This window comes from Neomonachus schauinslandi, chromosome 15 (genome assembly GCF_002201575.2).
Source record: "Neomonachus schauinslandi chromosome 15, ASM220157v2, whole genome shotgun sequence".
Classification (NCBI taxonomy): domain Eukaryota; kingdom Metazoa; phylum Chordata; class Mammalia; order Carnivora; family Phocidae; genus Neomonachus; species Neomonachus schauinslandi.
Genome location: NC_058417.1, coordinates 33868302 through 33886726, shown reverse-complemented (window position 1 = coordinate 33886726; position 18425 = coordinate 33868302). Strand labels below are relative to the sequence as shown.

Sequence of the window (18425 nt, the reverse complement as noted above, 5' to 3'; positions counted from 1 at the left end):
CATTTCTGCAAATGCTCTGTCAACCTAGGCACTGGGGGAAGAGAAAAGAAGCATCCTCCTAAAATATACTTCCATCTTGTACTCACCCAAGCCCCCAGGTCTCCTGATCTCTGTGACTTGCAAGGCCAAAATGGAGTTTAAGTACGTGTCCTTCTAGATCTGGAAGCTGGTTCACTGGGGCCATCTCCGAAGATCTGGGTGAGCGCAGGGCAACAGCAAGCCTACCCAGAAGGGTACGCCTTAATGATCTTCACATCGTCCATAGGGCGGTCCTGGGGGTTTGTTTCCACCATTCCTACTCGATTCGCCATTCCTATGCCCTGGCACACTTGGCCAAAAATGGTGTGCTTGCCGTCGAGCCACTGGGTGGGGGCTAGGGTCGCGAAAAACTGGCTGCCGTTGGTGTCTGGCTCCGCATTGGCCATGGTGAGAATTCCAGCCCCCGTGAATCTCAGGTCTGGATGAAGTTCATCCTCAAACTGCTTGCCATAGATAGATGCACCACCCCGACCTGTCCCTGTTGGGTCACCTCCCTGGATCATGAAGTCTTTGATGATCCTGTGGAATTTGGTGCCATTGTAGTAACCTCGACGTGCCAATTCAGCAAGATTTTTACAGGTCTTCGGAGCATGCTTCCAGTATAACTCCAGCACAATGATCCCCATTCTGGTCTCCAAGTATATGTTGGGCGGCTGCCAGGAGTCTGGGGGGATCGCCACCATAGCGCAGCCGACCGAATCCTGCCTGCCTCCTTCTTATCTTACCCTCGTGATTACACTGGGCCTACTCACTAATCCAGGATAATCTCCCCATCTCAAGGTCAACTGATTAGCAACCTTAATTCTATCTACAGCCTTTACTTCCCTTTGCCATGGAACCTAACTTATTGGCGAGTTCTGGGACTTGAACATGGGTATCCTTGTGGGAAAGCACTGTTCTACCTTCTGCAGATGTTCTCCCACAAGGCCACACACATGACAGTAAAGTAGCAGGCACCTGTCTGGCTGATGTCTTTATGGAAGAGGTGGCAATTTAGCTGTGTTTTGAAGGAAAGGTAGAGGTTGGTGAAGTCGGGAGGTGAAGAGAGTGAATTACAGGTAAGGGAGAAATGTGAGTAAAGGATCAGAGTTGGGAATGTGAGGAACAGAATGCAGGAAGTTTGATGACACCAGAAGGTACCCGTGGGGGGAGAGAGAGAGCTGAGATTGGGAAGGATGGTAAGAGACAACTGTTTAGTGCCTTGAAGTTTAGATGGAAGGCGCCGGAGAGACACTGAAAGCTTGCATGGGATCAGGTAAGAAAAGACCACAAAATAACTATGTAAAGATATATGGTCGTTAAATCATTTGGCTCCCCTCACTCAGGCAATCTTTGATTTTATGCTCTTGACTTTTATTGGAATTGTTCAATAAAACTCACTTTGCATGATTTACCAAAATGTAGTTGAAGAAGTTCATTTTGTGGTTTCCCAAAGATGTGGTTGCATGTTATGAATGTTCCCTGCACTGAGTGCTAAAGTTTGTCTCTTGACATTTATGTGTTTTCTAATCAGGCACCATGAACTGTATCAGATAGTGATTTTTTGTTTGTTTGTGTTTGTTTGGCTTCCATGAAGCTCAGAGCCAAAGACTAAATTGCTAGATGCCTTATTTCTCTTGCTTGTACATTTATATATTTTTATTTATTTATTATTTATTTATTTGTTTATTTATTTAACATTAAAATAGCCTCTTTTTTTTATTATTATGTTATGTTAATCACCATACATTACATCATTAGTTTTTGATGTAGTGTTCCATGATTCATTGTTTGCGTATAACACCCAGTGCTCCATGCAGAACGTGCATTTATATATTTTCTAATTCCAAGTGGTCTCCAATTTTTCTTTTATGTCTCTGTGAGGGGTAATGCTAGCTGTTAACCCCAAATATCAGGGGGTTAAACACAATGGATATTTCTGTCTTTCTCACATATAATATTCTTGATTCCAGGTATTCCTGATCCCAAGTCCCTCCAAACAGTGACTTTTAGGAATCCAGGATCCTTCCTTTTTGACACTCCACCCTCATGTAGGCCTACGGAGTGCTCTGGATGCTAGTGGCAGATGAGGAAGAGATGGAGGATTGTGTATGAGCCATACGAGGAAATGGTGCCTGTAACTTCTGCTCATTTCCCACTGACTAGAGTTCAGTCACTTACAGCACCGCCACCTAACAACCAGGGAAGCTGGGAAAGGTAGATAACTTGTGTGCTGGAAGAAAAGGAAACTTACTTGATGAACTAACTAGTCAACCTCTGTTATTATGGACTGAATGTTTGTGTACCTACAAAATTCATGTGTTGAAGCCCTAGCTACCAATGTGAGGGTCCTGGGAGGTGGGGCCTTTGGGAGTTAATTATGTTTAGATGAGGTCACGAGGGTGGGGTCCTTATGATAACATTAGAGTCCTTCAAAGAAGAGGCCAGAACATCCCCTCTTGTTCCCTACCATGGGAGGATACAGCAAAAGATGGTGGCTTGCATGCCAGCGAGAGAGCTTTCACCCAGGACTGGAACCAAATCAGCCAGCACCTTGATCTTTGACTTCCTAGTTGATCCAGAAGTGGGATAAATAAGTTTAATTTTCTGTTGTGCAAGCCACCCATTTAATGGCATTTTGTTATAACATCCTGAGCTGATGCAGACATTTGTCATATCTATCCTCCGATTACCAGGTACCTATTTTGTCCTTTCCACACATGGGAGATACTTTCTCTAAGTGAGGCCATCCAAAACCTCATCCAGTCACGTCTTCAAACTCCAAGTGCAGGATCTCTGGCTGATGATATGCACTTGTCTCCATTAGGTCAGCAGGTGGGTCCTGTAGACCTTCAAAGATAAACTGAAGAGATGATTGTCACACCCTGCCCCCCCCAACTTCCAACGTGCCATGCACAGCAGGGACCTGATAACTCATGAAAAACTCCCCTTCATCAAAGAGAGAGGTGGGAACTGCATGTGGCTGGTCCAGAGCAAGGAGGAGATTTTGTCAGGGAGGTGGGGTGAGGCCCCTCTGCCTCAAAGTGGGAAGTTTCTTGAATTGACCTGACTCTGATTTGAGTGAAGAATGTCCTTGTTCTATGCTCTATGATCCCCGTTCTACCCTCTGTGAGGGTCTTCCAAGTCCCTTTCTTCCACAGCCCTCTGAAGTGGGCTTTGGGAGGAGACCTCTTCTTGGGGGCTGTAGAGCTTCCTGGCCTGGTACCCAATCACATGAATCCGGGCAGTCATAGACTTTTTTGGGGAAAAAAAATCTCAAAAACTCAATTCCCTTCTTGTTTCTTTGCTTCCAGGGGGTCCCAAGTACCAGGAACCATTCTCCAAATCCCTTCTAGCCACAGTTATCTGCTCTGGCTTATTTCTTTGCATCCTTGCCTCAATTGGGTGCCATCTGCAAAAATATGCTTTGGTGGGAACGTGCCTCTCCTTGATCTAACCTTTATCCCAAGGCAGGGTCCTGCTCTAAAAGGCAACCTACAGAATGGGAGAAGATATTTGCAAATGACATATCAGATAAAGGATTATACCCAAAATCTATAAAGAACTCATCAAACTCAACATGCAAAAAACAAACAATCCAGTCGAGGACATTAACAGACAATTTCTCCAAAGAAGACATACAAATGGCTAACAGACACATGAAAAAATGGAGAAAAGGTTTGGATGGTCATGCCAGGGAGGTATCTATGGACTAGCCCTGGAACTGGCACACATATTTCTGCTCACGTTTTATTGGCGAAAACTCAGTCATTCCTATTTGCACAGGAGGTTCTACCTAACTGCAAAGGAGGTTGGGAAATGTGGTCTAGTTTATATCCAGTAAGAAGAGAAAATGAGTTTGATAAAGAGTGAGCCAGACCTTGCCAAGCATCTTTACTTAAATGTCTTGTGCATGCGCTTTAATATTGTGACTTACTTCAGATCCTTTCAGAAACTGGCATGCTATAAATTTTATTTATTTATTTATTTATTTATTTATTTATTTATTTATTTATTTATATTCATGAGAGACAGAGCAAGAGAGAAAGGCAGAGGGAGAAGCAGGCTCCCAAGGAGCAGGGAGCCCGATGCGGGACTCGATCCCAGGACCCTGAGATCATGACCTGAGCCGAAGGCAGATGCTTAACCATCTGAGCCACCCAGGCGCCCCTATAAATTAATTTTAAAAGACACACAATCTGCCTTTCTTCTTCCAGAATTTTTTTCCCCTATAAAATATAGGACAGGGAAAAATTATTTCATAGTTTTTTCTCAGTTTGGGAAGTCTATCAATTTGGGTCCATCAGTGGTAATGGTCAGGCCATCAGAAGCTTTCTGAGCACCTAATTCCAGGTTAGAGACTTTTTCCAGGGTCAGCTTTTTTCTTCCTTTTGAAATGGCCTTATTCTTCCGCATCTCCTTAATCATGGACCAACCTCTCAGCTAGTTTGTTTTGGATTCAAGGGTGAGGCTTTTGTCTATGTACTTTCACTTTGATTAATCACTCTTTCTTGCAATTTCTTCTTAGACTCACTACATGCACCCAGTTAGCCCTATGCCTTTGCTCCTGCTTATCTGGTTTAAAAAGTGTGAAGGTGGGCGCCTGGGTGGCTCAGTTGGTTAAGCGACTGCCTTCGGCTCAGGTCACGATCCTGGAGTCCCGGGATCGAGTCCCGCATCGGGCTCCCTGCTCAGCAGGGGGTCTGCTTCTCCCTCTGCCCTCTTCCCTCTCGTGCTCTCTGTCTCTCATTCTCTCTCTCAAATAAATAAATAAAATCTTAAAAAAAAAAAAGTGTGAAGGTTCTGGTGTTCCAAGACTACCTGTCCTGGGCACAACATTTGGCAGGCTGTGGCACTGATGAGGTCTGGTGGATGGCAAGATCCTTGTTCTGGGCTCACATTTGCCCTTCCCCTGCACCCTGTCCTATGGTCTGGCTGCCCTTGCAGCACTCAGGGACTACCCAACTGCCTCCTGATGGGCCATCTGTAGGCACATTTGCTTTCTGGCAAATTTCTTTGCATAAGCGGCTTTTAAAAATGATTTGTGTGATTCATCCAGGTTTCTGATTTCAGATCGCATCCTGAATATTTACTGCCCCTCTTTTGTTCACTGTTTTCTACAAAACTGGAACCCTTTTATTCCCCCTGTCAATATACTCTTCCTGGCCTTTTACATAATAAAAAGCTTGAGTTTCAGCATTAATCATTGTGATTAATGGGATTCCACTAATAACCTTTTTCTACTTGGGAAGCGTCCAATTATGACTATATTTTGTGTTTGGCCTTGGGCCAGTTTCTAACCCAGTGATCCAAGTTTTCATTGGTTTCATGATTCCACAGCGTGGACATTAACCTCTCCTAATCTACTTTCTCCTACATATTTCAGGCAGAGCCAGTCCTCCAGACCTTCTGTTGACCCATCCTTGGATATAATGAGGCTGGCTGCTTGGGGAGGGAAGGTCTGCCTCTCTCACATTCTCAGTATGTTCAGACACAAGCCTATTCAGTGATTCTTGATGTTTTTCCCATAGGTGTTATCAAGCCACATTTAGGCTTCATAATTCTTTGGCTTACCATTCACCCTTATAATTAATAATGGAACCCTGCCAGAAACTTAAAAAAAATAACGCTCTTCAAGGAGAATTTTCAAAGGACTCTTCAGTTTAAACTCTTCAAAAGCTCTGGACTCCTTCTCTCAGACACAGTAGAGGAAATAAAGTAGCCCCTCAGAGACATAATAGGGGAAAAGAACATGGTCTTCAAGGTCAGGATGAGTTGTGAGACCTTGAGAAAATTATTTAACTTCTATGAGTCTCAATTTCCTCATTTGTGAAATGGGACTATGATTATCTTGCAGGAATAGGGTGAGGATTAAATTGAATAATGTATCTAAAGAGACTTGTGGTTCCATTTCCAATAATATAATAATCTAAGTAGTCTGAAAACCTCCCTACTAGAAAATGCCTAGAAATGCTGAAGAGACTATAACAAACATCCTTTGAAATGACTAAAAAGAAAGAGGGAATTCCCAGGAGCTGAAAACAGAGGGGACTAAAGACAAGGGCTGATGGTCCAGCAGTCTTGGGAGGTGAGAGTTTATTATTTCTGGTAAACAAAGGTTTTGGATTTTAAAGCTCACACAGAGATGGGAGATGAGGTCTTGGGCTCTTATATGGCAGGGAATTGGAACTGAGACCACTGAAAACATCTGGGACACTTGAAAGGCTATATCCTTGGAGAAATGGTTAGATATTATAGCCCATTGCAGAGATACTGAGATGGAATTTATCTGTCTCCTCTGGATTCTGAGTAGGGATCAATTTCCTCTTGAGAATTCCTAACAGTAGACCTTTATAACAGACTCCTTGCACAAGTCTGGGGTTCTAATGTACACTGCCTGCATGGTCTAGGAAGCCCCTAACCCAAAAAATGAACATACCACTTGTTCCAAGCCAGTCATACCCTTGGAATGACTACGGTTGCAAATATAAAACTACCTTAGAAACCTGGGTAGATTTTTAACTCTGCCCACTTGGTATTTCCACAGATAAAGCCCCACTAGAATTTAGCTCAAAAACCAAATTATGAAATGCATGAGGAAACCACCTGCCATATCTAAGAGTTATCAGGCAAAACATATGGTAGGATTGGAGTCCAGAAGCTTCCAATCACAGAGCTATTCAATGGAGACCATGAAATGGGTATACTAAAAAATTGTCAAAGTTGTAATAGAAAGAGGTGAGAACCTGGGAAAAGAATGAAGCAGGATAGGCCAAAGAGAACTTGTAGAAATGAAAAATGCTGTCATTGAGATTAAAACTCAGTAGGCAGGGTGAAGAGTGGATTGGCTCAGGTGGCAAGAATATGAGTAAACTCAAATGCTTCCAATCAGTAGGTGCTCAGAAATTCCCGGCGATCCCTCTTTGGGAAACATTGAGGTGTTTACTTTCTCTTCTTGGTAAACTTGGCAGGTGAGGAGGGGTTAGAAATGTCCATGTCTGTTATTTTTAGATCTGCAAATGAAATTGTGAGTTGAATGTGTCTTTAGCGTAGCTGACCACTACTGTGGTACCATTTTCTCTATGGTGACTCTTTCTCTTTCATCTCCCTTCATTCTTAGCAACCCCAGGGGTTCATGGCCTTACGCTTTCACTCCACTTCCCCTGCCAGAATGTCATTCCAGGAAAGGACCTTACAGATCTACATACAGCATAGGGTGCTAGAAAATGTTCAGGACTAGGAATCAGAAAACTTGGGCTTAAGAAGTGGGGCCATCACTGAAGAGGTATTTATAAAATTGGAATCATATTCCCTTTTCTTATTCTACAGAGTGATTGACAAGATCAGATAGATCCTGTTGTGATAGTATAAGTGGCAAAGCATAATACAATGTTACAAAATTGCTATTATTGCTACTCATATCAAGAAATAATTAGAAGCCTCAGGGGCTATTCCTCTTGTGACCATTTGCTTTCAACAGGGAAGTCTACAAACTAAATGAACAGGTCTCCTATGGTGGGAATTCAGACATTGGTGGGCAACATGGGAAGCATTTTGGTGGAGTCTTCTTAACCCTGAAATCACACCAAATATGCAATTATCTTCCTTGTTCATTTGTAGCTGATATATTTCACATGTGGGATTTGGGGGTAGGATAGTGTGGGATGATAAGCTTCTGCAAAGTGACTGTGCATATCAAAATTGACTTTCATAAGGCAAAGTTGGGCTTAGGGAGGGAAAGTGTCTGTGTCTCTGTTCCTCCCTAGCACAACTGAGTTCTCATAGTTGAGTGTTTTAATGTTTTCTGTTTGCATTACATACTCCATGAATAGTAATGTTCTTATTCTGCGCCAGTTTTCTTCTTTCTGCTGGATTGTTGGTCTTCTTATTGATTTTGCAGGTGCTTTTTATATATGAAAGGAATTCTGTCTTTATTTGTAAAGCTATTTACAAATTTTTCTCTGATTTTAATTTGTCTTTTAACTTGGCTAATGTTTCAAAGATTTAGAAACATTTTTACTTCCAGGCTTTGTGCCATTTTAATTTTCTCATTTTCTCATATTTTTTCATTTATTTTCTCATAAAAATTCTTTTTTTTAAAGATTTTATTTATTGAGAGAAAGAGTGCAGATGTGCATGAGGGCGGAGGGGGTGCAGAGGGAGAGGGAGAGAGAGAGAATCTCAAGCAGACTTCCCACTGAGTCTGAGACCCTGACCTGAGCCGAAATCAAGAGCTGGACTCTCAACTGACTGAGCCACCCACGTGCCCCTGGCACGGATTCTCATGAAACTTTTGTGGTTTCACTTTGGTGTGAGATGTGAAATATGAGTCTAAAAAAGAGTGAAGCAGTTCTTCGTATCTAGATGAAGTTTCTGTTATTTCTCTTTTCTCTAAAGAGTCCTTAGAGGTCTGAGCAATCTCTTTCCTTTCAGAAATTTCAGAGATCTCTCTGATACTTTGGTAGATTGGGTTCTAGCCTGTGCAGTTTACATGGGAAAGGGGCATTTTTTTTTTATTCTTCTATTTGCTGTACTCCTTTGAGAATTCTTTCCAACAGAGACCAGTTTTCTCTATTATTAAATCTCTAAAAAGTTTAGTGGGTGGTATAAAGTCATAGACGCATTTCAAAGCCCAATTTATCAGCTAACCAAAGGCAGCTACCGCACGTCTCTGTTCACCAGTAAATGTGAGGCAGTGAGAGGGTGGGCAAGCAGAGCTGAAAGATGTGGAGGGCGAAACTCCTGGAGTGAACGGGGTTTGCCCACAATGGTGTAAGTCGTAAAGTGGTTTCCTGATGCAGCGTGCAGTCAGGTTCCCTGTTGTCTATGACCCATAGAACACTCCTCCTTTTTCCAGCTCACTGGAAAGGGGGCTGTTTATCTATGTGAGGATGAGGTTCCTGGACAGAGCCAGTGGGATGAAAGAAAACACCGTAGACGCCATGGTGTTGTGTATCTGAGCAAGACCTCACATGTGACCCTATGAGTTTTTCTCATTCCTCTCTTCTCCTCATTTCCTCCCTTTCTTCTACTTCTCTTCCAGCAGCTTCCCTGGCAGGCTGTGTGCAGTGGGGGTGGTGGTGTCTTCCTCACTCCTGTTGGAGGTCAGCTCACCTCTAACTCTCATGAGGGGGAGTGCTGATCACACAGAGCCCGGGGGTCTCACTGAAGTGGACCAGGTATGTCCCCTTAGAACCACCCCTGCCTTCCAATCTTCTTTCTCTCTCTCTCTTTTTTTAGAGAGGGGGAGGGCAGAGGGAGAGGGAGGGAGAGAATCTCCAGCAGATTCCCTGTTAAGTGTGGCGCCCCTCCACCTGGCTCCATCTCACAATCCTGAGACCATGACCTGAGCCGAAATCAAAAGTTGGACGCTTAACTGACTGAGCCACCCAGGTGCCCCTCCAAGCTTCTCTTTATAGGGGATAGAAGAAGCTATTTTCATTTCTCCAAAGTGCGGTGATTCCTAAAGCAGCGTTGCTCAGAGGTCCTTGATAGAAGACCACCACAGCAATGCTCCCCTGTCTGCCAGGAACAGAGGGTGGGGGATGGGGTCCAGGAGAGCAGTATCATCTAACCTGCATATATTCTGGCTAAGGCTGTAGCATGGAAGCACAGAATTTCAGGGTCTTCACAATGATTGATTTAAGTTATTTTACTGATAAGAAACAAAAGTAAATCACTCAGTTGTCCAAGGTCACAGAGTTAGTGGCAGGGCCAGAACTTGATCCCAAGTCTTTTGACTTGAATTCATTTAGTCTTGTGACAGATCATGCATGACTTGAAATGCTAAATTGAAAGCTGCCTGATTATTGCTATAAAAAGTGTCAGAACTTCTAGATATGTTAGATGGGGAGGGGATACGATAGTTACTTACCCGATATCTCATCTCCCTTCTTCATTATTAACAGAAGCCCAGCTAAAAGGTAGTGTTGTGTCCACTAAAAAAGCATATTTTCCAGGTTTCTTTGCAGATGGCATGAGCGTGTGATTCATTGTAGACATGTAATGTCTAGTTTCTGACTTGATTAAGCCATTATAAGTAGATCTTTCTGTTATTTGCATATTCCTGTGATATCATCCAAAAAGAAATCTCTCTCCCTCTCTTTGTATATGCCCTAATTCACAGAAAATAGCCTTATAACATTATTAAACACCACCAAATGTGTTAGCAAACAGATCATTAGAGGATGAAATTATTTACATTACCAGAAGATTTTTCACATCTAAAGGATCACAGGATCTATTTCAACTGCATCTTTCTCAGTGTTTGTTTATAGATCATTTCATACTTAACAGAGGAGAAACTAAAAGCTGAGTTGTTCCGTGCTATTGCTGATTAAGAATCAATCAGAAACAAAGATAAAACAAATCTGAAAGTATAATGCTCAAAAAAGACATTCATATTACGAGTTAGTTATTCTCTTCCTCCTCCTGCTCTCCTTCCTCTTCCCCCGCACCCCATTTCTATTTCTCTTTTTTAACCAGGCAGGAAACTCAAACATGATATGTCCTGGTTCAATGCCAGACGCCTGGCTTCCTAACAGAGTGAAATTGAACACATTTCTCACCACACTTCATTCTTTACATGAAACTTACCCTTTTTTTTTTTTTTTAAAGATTTTATTTATTTATTTGACACAGAGAGAGACAGCGAGAGAGGGAACACAAGCAGGGGGAGTGGGAGAGGGAGAGGCAGGCTTCCCGCTGAGCAGGGAGCCTGATGCAGAACTCGATCCCAGGACCCTGGGATCATGACCTGAGCCGAAGGCAGACGCTTAACCAACTGAGCCACCCAGGTGCCCCAAAACTTACTCTTTAGGTATTTCCCCCCCTTTCTATTAAAAGCCCCTCTACCCTCCTGGATGCCCCAACTTGAAATCTCCATAATCTTTTCTCTCCCCACCCCAATGTTCAATTAGTTTTCAGACCTCGGGTGGGCGGGGTAGGGCATGGAGGAAAGGATCCCGAAGTGGATTTATCCAGTTGTTCTCCATGACCTCAATCACACCTGCTCTTTGGTCTGACCACCCATTAGCTGCTTGCATGGGAAATAACAATTTGTGTGATGGTGACATTTGAGGCTTACATGATTGCTTTGATATATTAGTTTTGGAGACCAAACACTCCAATTATAGCCAACAGAACACTTTTAATTGGGACTCAGAGGTAAAAGGACTTTCTGTTGCTATAGTTTCAGGGGTACATATGTGGTCAAGCTGTCTAAAGCTGGATTTATTTTCAGATGTAAGCTATTACGGACAGCGAGCTCTGGTGACTAAGGGACATCTGCTCTTCTGGGAGGGGTGGAGTGTGATCTTGGGGCTCATCTAAAACGAAGCTCTTAGGCAGGGCACATTCTGTTATGGTGGTGCTTTCAATGCCTTCGATTTCATATCCTTGGATGGTGAGTATATGTCTGAAAAGGAAACATTAACCTATACATCTATGAGTGCTTTGCCAATAGACTAATGTTCTGAGCTTCAGAAAGAAGAAAGGAAGGAAGAAAGAAAGGAAGAAGGAAGGAAGGAAGAAAGGAAGGAAGGAAAGAAAGAAGGAAGGGGAAAAAAAAAGCAAAGGGTACTTCTAAGCAAGTTAGTGACCTTAGCATCTTGATCTAGTTCCTAGAGTTGGAGAATCTCATGGAAACGGCCAAGGGTATAGAAGGAAGGAAAAACCTGCCTTGGCTACTAGACATGCTTCTAGCCATGCACCTGTGAGTCATGACAGACTTGCAGCTAAGAATGGATCAAAAGAAGGACTGAGTGGACTTATGACTTCTTTTATGCTTTAAACCCAGCTTGCCTAGGAGGTGAGTAGGAGAGACTTCTTCAGAATTGAGCAACGCCCTTTCTTTTTTTTTTTTTTTTTACATTTTTTTAATTCTTATGTTAATCCCCATACATTACATCATTAGTTTTAGATGTACTGTTCCATGACTCATTGTTTGTGCATAACACCCAGTGCTCCATGCAGAATGTGCCCTCCTCAATACCCACCACCAGGCTAACCCATCCTCCCACCCCCCTCCCCTCTAGAACCCTGTTTGTTTTTCAGAGCCCATCGTCTCTCATGGTTCGTCTACCCCTCCGATTTCCCCCGCTTCATTCTTCCCCTCCCGCTACCTTCTTCTTCTTTTTTTTCTTAACATATATTGCATTATTTGTTTCAGAGGTACAGATCTGAGATTCAACAGTCTTGCACAATTCACAGCGCTTACCAGAGCACATACCCTCCCCAGTGTCTATCACCCAGTCACCCCATCCCTCCCACCCCACCCCCCACTCCAGCAACCCTCAGTTTGTTTCCTGAGATTAAGAATTCCTCATATCAGTGAGATCATATGATACATGTCTTTCTCTGTTTGACTTATTTCGCTCAACATAATACCCTCCAGTTCCATCCACGTCGGAGCAACGCCCTTTCATTCCGAGAGATGCCAACTGGAGGCAAGGGTACGCTGCAGTTAGAGTCATATCAGGATCCTGCAAGAAGGAGCTCATTAAGCGCCCTGTGCCCGTGGTACCTCCTTACAGATGGCACTTGGCACAGATGCCTCCATCAGGCAAAACACGGGGCACGTCCCAGCAACTCTTGGCAGCCCCTCCAGCCTGGCAGAGAAGATTGTGAACACAGAGATAAAACTTCTGCTGTGGTATTTGACAGCTTCAGCTCCTTCCCTCAGTCTGCGGGCTCTCTGGAATTCTGCAATAAATCTCTTCTCTTCTCCCTTCATTGGGGTTCAAAGACTGGTTAAAAACTAGGCTCTAAAACCGTCTCACATTCTAAAATTGGGAAATTGCACAGGTCATGTTTTCTAAGCACAACATTATTAATAAATAAGAGCTGCACTAAAAATTCAACGACTTGAAAATTAAAAACAAAACATAAATGCAAAACATTCACTTAAACAATGCCTAGGTCAAGGGGAATACGAGAAGTGCAATTAGAGTGTAATTAGACAATGATGACATTAAGGACACTGGATACTAAAACTTATAGATAAGATGATTAAAATTGTACTCAGGGAAAACACATAGCCTGAAATACCTTGCTTTTAAATAAGGGATAACTGCAGTAGGATTTAATCCAATAATTGGAAAACAAAATAGACTTACGTAAAGCACATCAAAATTATGGCAGACTTAAAAAATTTGTACTATAGTAGACAAGTTGCTAGCCACTCAAATCAAGAATCAGGAGAGGACATAAGCACACAAAATGAGGCATTAGAAAGAAGATATAGCAACTGATATTAAACTGGGATATTTCGTTCTACTACATAGAAACAAATTTGAGATTCCAAGAAATGCATGAATTTCTGAGATAATATAAATTATAATAATTTGCTCAACAAGAAGCAGAATCCTTGAATAGCGCATTCATCAGGAAGAAATTTTATTTATTTTTTTCCAGCTTTATTAAGATCTTACTGATGTAAAAGTTTAAGTGTACCATGTGATGATAGATGTATATATCAAAATGATATGCATGTCAAAATTATATCTGTTATCAAAATGATTACCACAGTAAGGTTAGTTAACACCTCCATCTTCTCACATTTTACAATTTTTGTGTGTGCCCTTATAAAAGAGACTCCAGGGAGCAACCTTCCCCTTTCTGACGTGGTGAGGACACAGGAAGAAGACAGCTATCTGTGAACCAGAGTGGACTTTCGCCAGACACTGAATCTGCTCACACTTTTATCTAGGACTTTCCAACTTCCAGAACCGTGAGAGATAAATTTCTATTATTTAAGCCACCATGTCTATGGTATTTTTATTATAGCAGCCCAAATGGATGAAGATATGGACCTTAATAGGACAGTTGGTGAAATCCAAATCAAGTCTGGAATTTGGCTAATAGGAACCTAACAATGTCAGTTGCTTGGTTTTGACACATGTACCCTGGTGATATTAAGAGATTGAGGTTGGGGAAAATTGGTGAGGAGTGTACTGGAAACCTCTGTACTGTCTTTGGAACTTTTCCGTAAATCTAAAACTATTATAAAATTAAAAGTTTATTTAAAACTAGAGATGTCACCTCACTTTCACAGATATTGTGACAATTAAGAGTAATATCATAAGGAAGCGCATAGAGACTCAATGAGGAATAGCTGTATTGAGCTAGCTTTGCTTGGGCTGGAGAGATCTCTTTTCTCCCCCTTGGTACCTCTAATAAACATCAATGTAGGGAATAGGTGCAGTAGCTTTTCCTCTTGCCCTGAGTTCCTTTCTCCCTGCTCCCCGTCCTGCCAAGCCCCTTCCCGAGGGGAGAGCAGTAGAAACCTTCCCACACAGCTGTGGCAACTTTTTAGTAGTTTGGACCAAGATTTATTGTCAATGGCCAACAGCTGAGGAACAGCTCCTTGTATTCCATATCCAGCCATTGTTTCTTTCACTCTTTTCTCCTCCTCCTCCTCCTCCTTCCTCTTCCTCTTCCTCTTCCCCTTCCCCTTCCTCTTCTTCTTCTTCTTCTTCAAGACTCCAAATGTAAGTGAGATCATATGGCATTTGTCTTTCTCTGTCTGACTTATTCACTTAGCATAATGCCCTCAAGTTCCATCCATGCTGTTGTAAATGGCAGGATTTCCTTTTTTTTTTAATGGCTGATTAATATCCTATTATATATTATACAACACATTTCTTTATCCATTTGTCCCATCAATGGACCCTTAGGTTGCTTCCATGTCTTAGCTATTACAAATAATGCTGCAATGAACACAGGAGTGCATATATCTTTTTGGGTTAGAGTTTTAATTTCCTTTGGATAAATACTCACAAGTGGAATTGCTGGATCATATGGTAACTCTATTTTTAATTTTTTGAGGAAGCTCCATACTGTTTTCCATAGTGGCTGCATAATTTCCATTCCCAACAACAGTGCATGGGGGTTCCCTTTTCTCCACATCCCTGCTAACACTTGTTATTTCTTGTGTTTCTGATAGTAGCCATTATGACAGATGTAAGGTGATATCTCATGGTGGTTTTGATTTGCATTCCTCTGGTGATTAGTGATGTTGACCACCTTTTTATATAAATGTTGGCCATCTGTATGTCTTCTTTGGAAAAATGTCTATTCAGATCCTCTGCTCACTTTTTAATCAGAGATTTTTTTGTTTGTTTGTTTGCTACTGAGTTGTAAGGGCTCCTTATACATTTTGGATGTTAAACCCTCATCAGATATATTATTTGCAAATATTTTCTTCCATTTAATTGGTTGCTTTTTCATTTTGTTGATGGTTTCCTTTGCTGTGCAGAAGTTTTTAGTTTGATGCAGTCCCACTTTTTGATTTTCCTTTGGTTCTCTTTGCTTTTGTCAAATCCAAAAAATCATTGCCAAGACCAAAGTCATGGAGCCTACCACCTATGTTTTCTTCTAGGGGTGTTATGGTTTCAGGTCTTAAATTCAAGTCTTTAACCCAGTTAGAATTAATTTTATGTGTGGTATAAGATGGTGGTCTAGTTTCTTTCTTTCTTTCTTTTTTTTTTTGCATGTGGGTATCTAGTTTTCCCAATATCATTTATTGAAGGGCCCATCCTTTCTCCATTGTATATTCTTGACTTTGTTGTAGATTAATTGACCATATTCGCGTGGGTTTATTTCTGGGCTCTCTATCCAGTTCTATTGATCTGTGTGTCTGTTTTTATGCCAATGCCATACTGTTTTGATTACTACAGCTTTGTAGTATAGCTTGAAATCAGGAAACATGATGTCTCCAATTTGTTCTTTCTCAAGATTACTTTGACTATTTGGGGGGTTTCCTGTGGTTCCATACAATTTTTAGGATTATTTGTTCTATTTCTGTGAAAAATGTCATTGGAATTTTGATAGAGATTACATTGAAACCATGGATTGCTTTGGGTAGTATGGACATTTTAACAATATCAATTCTTCTATTCCACGAACACAGAATATCTTTCTATTTATTTGTGTCTTCTTCAATTTCTTTCATCACTGTCTTATAGCTTTCTGTGTGTAGGTCTTTCACCTCTTGGTTAAATTTATTCTTAGGTATTTTATTCTTTTTGATGCAATTTTAAGTGGGATTATTTTTTAAATTTCTCTTTAAGCCATCTTTACTAATTGTTTTCTGTGTGATCTTGTGATCTTTAGCAAATTTGTTCCTATGTTAATAACTTGAATTTCCTCATTTTTAAAATGTGATAATCATACCTACCTCACAGTGCTGTTGTGAGGACTCATTGAGGATATATGTGCATGCACCCATTTCTGTTTCTACTATGCAGTAGGCATTGAGAAAGGACAACCATGCCTCATAGATACACCCAGTGAGAACCACAAAATGTTGGTATTGCTTTCATGTGGGAGTATGACCTCCATGAAGGGAGAGGCTGCTATCTCTGTGTTGCCTTCCAGGGGAGTAAGAATAAAACATTTCCACTAAGGTTCTGCAAGGTAGTGGTCCTATGGGAAAAGTCCTATGTGCAGAGTAGGGGATGTGTTTGTAAAAATAAAGAAAGAAAACCTCATTTAAGACCAAGTTGGGGAGCCCTGAAGGGGGCGCTCTCATGCACGTCCCACTCACTGCAGCCTGCATGACCAGTGGGAAGATAAGAATTATTTTGACAAGAGAGGACATTTTACACATAGGAATCTCATCTCCTGCTTTTAAGAAAAAGGAGGAAGATCCCTCCCTGCCCCAGCAACAATGCACTGACTACCACTGGCAGCCAATCAGGAAACCACCACAACCGCAAGCTTTTGTCCTTCTCCAATGAACTTTTGTTCAGAACCATCCTCCCCAATTTCCTCCTAAAACCTCATAAAGGCTGACTTCCTGTTTTGTCTCTGCAGACTTGCCTACGGTTCTCCATAGGCTGCTTGTCCTGAATTACAATTCCTCTGGTATTCCTGAATCAACTCATTCTGCCAGTAAGATAACTGGCTATTTTAAGGCTGATGTGTTTTTACCAGTAATGATATAGCGAGTACGATGAATCCCAATTCACAGCTCAGTGGGGCCCTCCCTTGTCAAGAAGTTTTTCATTTTTCTCCCTGTTAAGACCCATGATGGGAAGGAGAGTGTCTTCTTTCTTGATTGCTCTTGATCCCTATTATCCCAGTACAGTTCCTGGCAGGTAGAAGGTCCTCGATCAATACACTCTGTCGAATGATAAATGGAATGTTAAGAAGATGGGGCTGTCACTCTGGAAAACAGTATGGAGGTTCCTCAAAAAGTTGAAAATAGAGTTACCATATGATCCAGCAATTGCACTACTGGGTATTTACCCCAAAGATACAAAAGTAGGGATCCGAAGGGTACATGCACCCCGATGTTTATAGCAGCAATGTCCACGATAGCCAAACTGTGGAAAGAGCCAAGATGTCCATCGACAGATGAATGGATAAAGAAGAGGTGGTATATATACACAATGGAATATTATGCAGCCATCAAAAGGAATGAGATCTTGCCATTTGCAACGACGTGGATGGAACTGGAGGGTATTATGTTGAGCGAAATAAGTCAATCAGAGAAAGACATGTATCATATGACCTCACTGATAGGGGGAATTCTTAATCGCAGGAAACAAACTGAGGGTTGCTGGAGTGGGGGGTGGGGTGGGAGGGATGGGGTGACTGGGTGATAGACACTGGGGAGGGTATGTGCTCTGGTAAGTGCTGTGAATTGTGCAAGACTGTTGAATCTCAGATCTGTACCTCTGAAACAAATAATGCAATATATGTTAAGAAAAAAAAAAGAAGAAGAAGAAGAAGAAGGTAGCGGGAGGGGAAGAATGAAGCGGGGGAAATCGGAGGGGTAGACGAACCATGAGAGACAATGGACTCTGAAAAACAAACAGGGTTCTAGAGGGGAGGGGGGTGGGAGGATGGGTTAGCCTGGTGGTGGGTATTGAGGAGGGCACATTCTGCATGGAGCACTGGGTGTTATGCACAAACAATGAATCATGGAACACTACATCAAAAACTAATGATGTAATGTATGGGGATTAACGTAAGAATAAAAAAAAAAAAAAGAAGATGGAGCTGTGAGAAGGGAGAAGCTGGAGAGCTTCTTAGGAGCAAGACCATACGGTCCAGCTCACATGGATAGGGAAGGAAAATCTCTCTTTTCTTGACCCTTTCCCCATCAGTTGGAAGCTCAGGTTTGTAGTTGGTGTCACTGGTGGTGGCACAAGGGGAAGAGGAAATGGACTGCTGAGAACGGAGCCAGCGGTCACTAGTGATACCTGAGGGCACAGAAGGTTGTGTGGGGACCTCCTCACGCTAGACATGACCGCAAGAGACCCTCACACACACCACAAGTCCCCCAGCAGTGTACCACTGGGCTGCAGGTCATCACATGCTTTGAGTAATTTCAGTTCCATCAGAGTAGCTTTAGGATTTTCAGAGGGTTGCGTGAACTAGTCCTCAAAGAGATGCGTATT

The 18425-nt window shown here is 42.1% G+C and overlaps 1 protein-coding gene across 1 annotated transcript; it reads right to left on the bottom strand.

The window, feature by feature from the left end:
* Positions 1–221: 221 nt before the first annotated feature.
* On the bottom strand, positions 222–722 carry LOC110593241 (peptidyl-prolyl cis-trans isomerase-like 1). Its single transcript, XM_044921770.1, has one exon. The coding sequence runs from the start codon at positions 720–722 to the stop codon at positions 222–224; it is 501 nt and encodes a 166-aa protein (XP_044777705.1).
* Between the last annotated feature and the right edge of the window lie 17703 nt (positions 723–18425).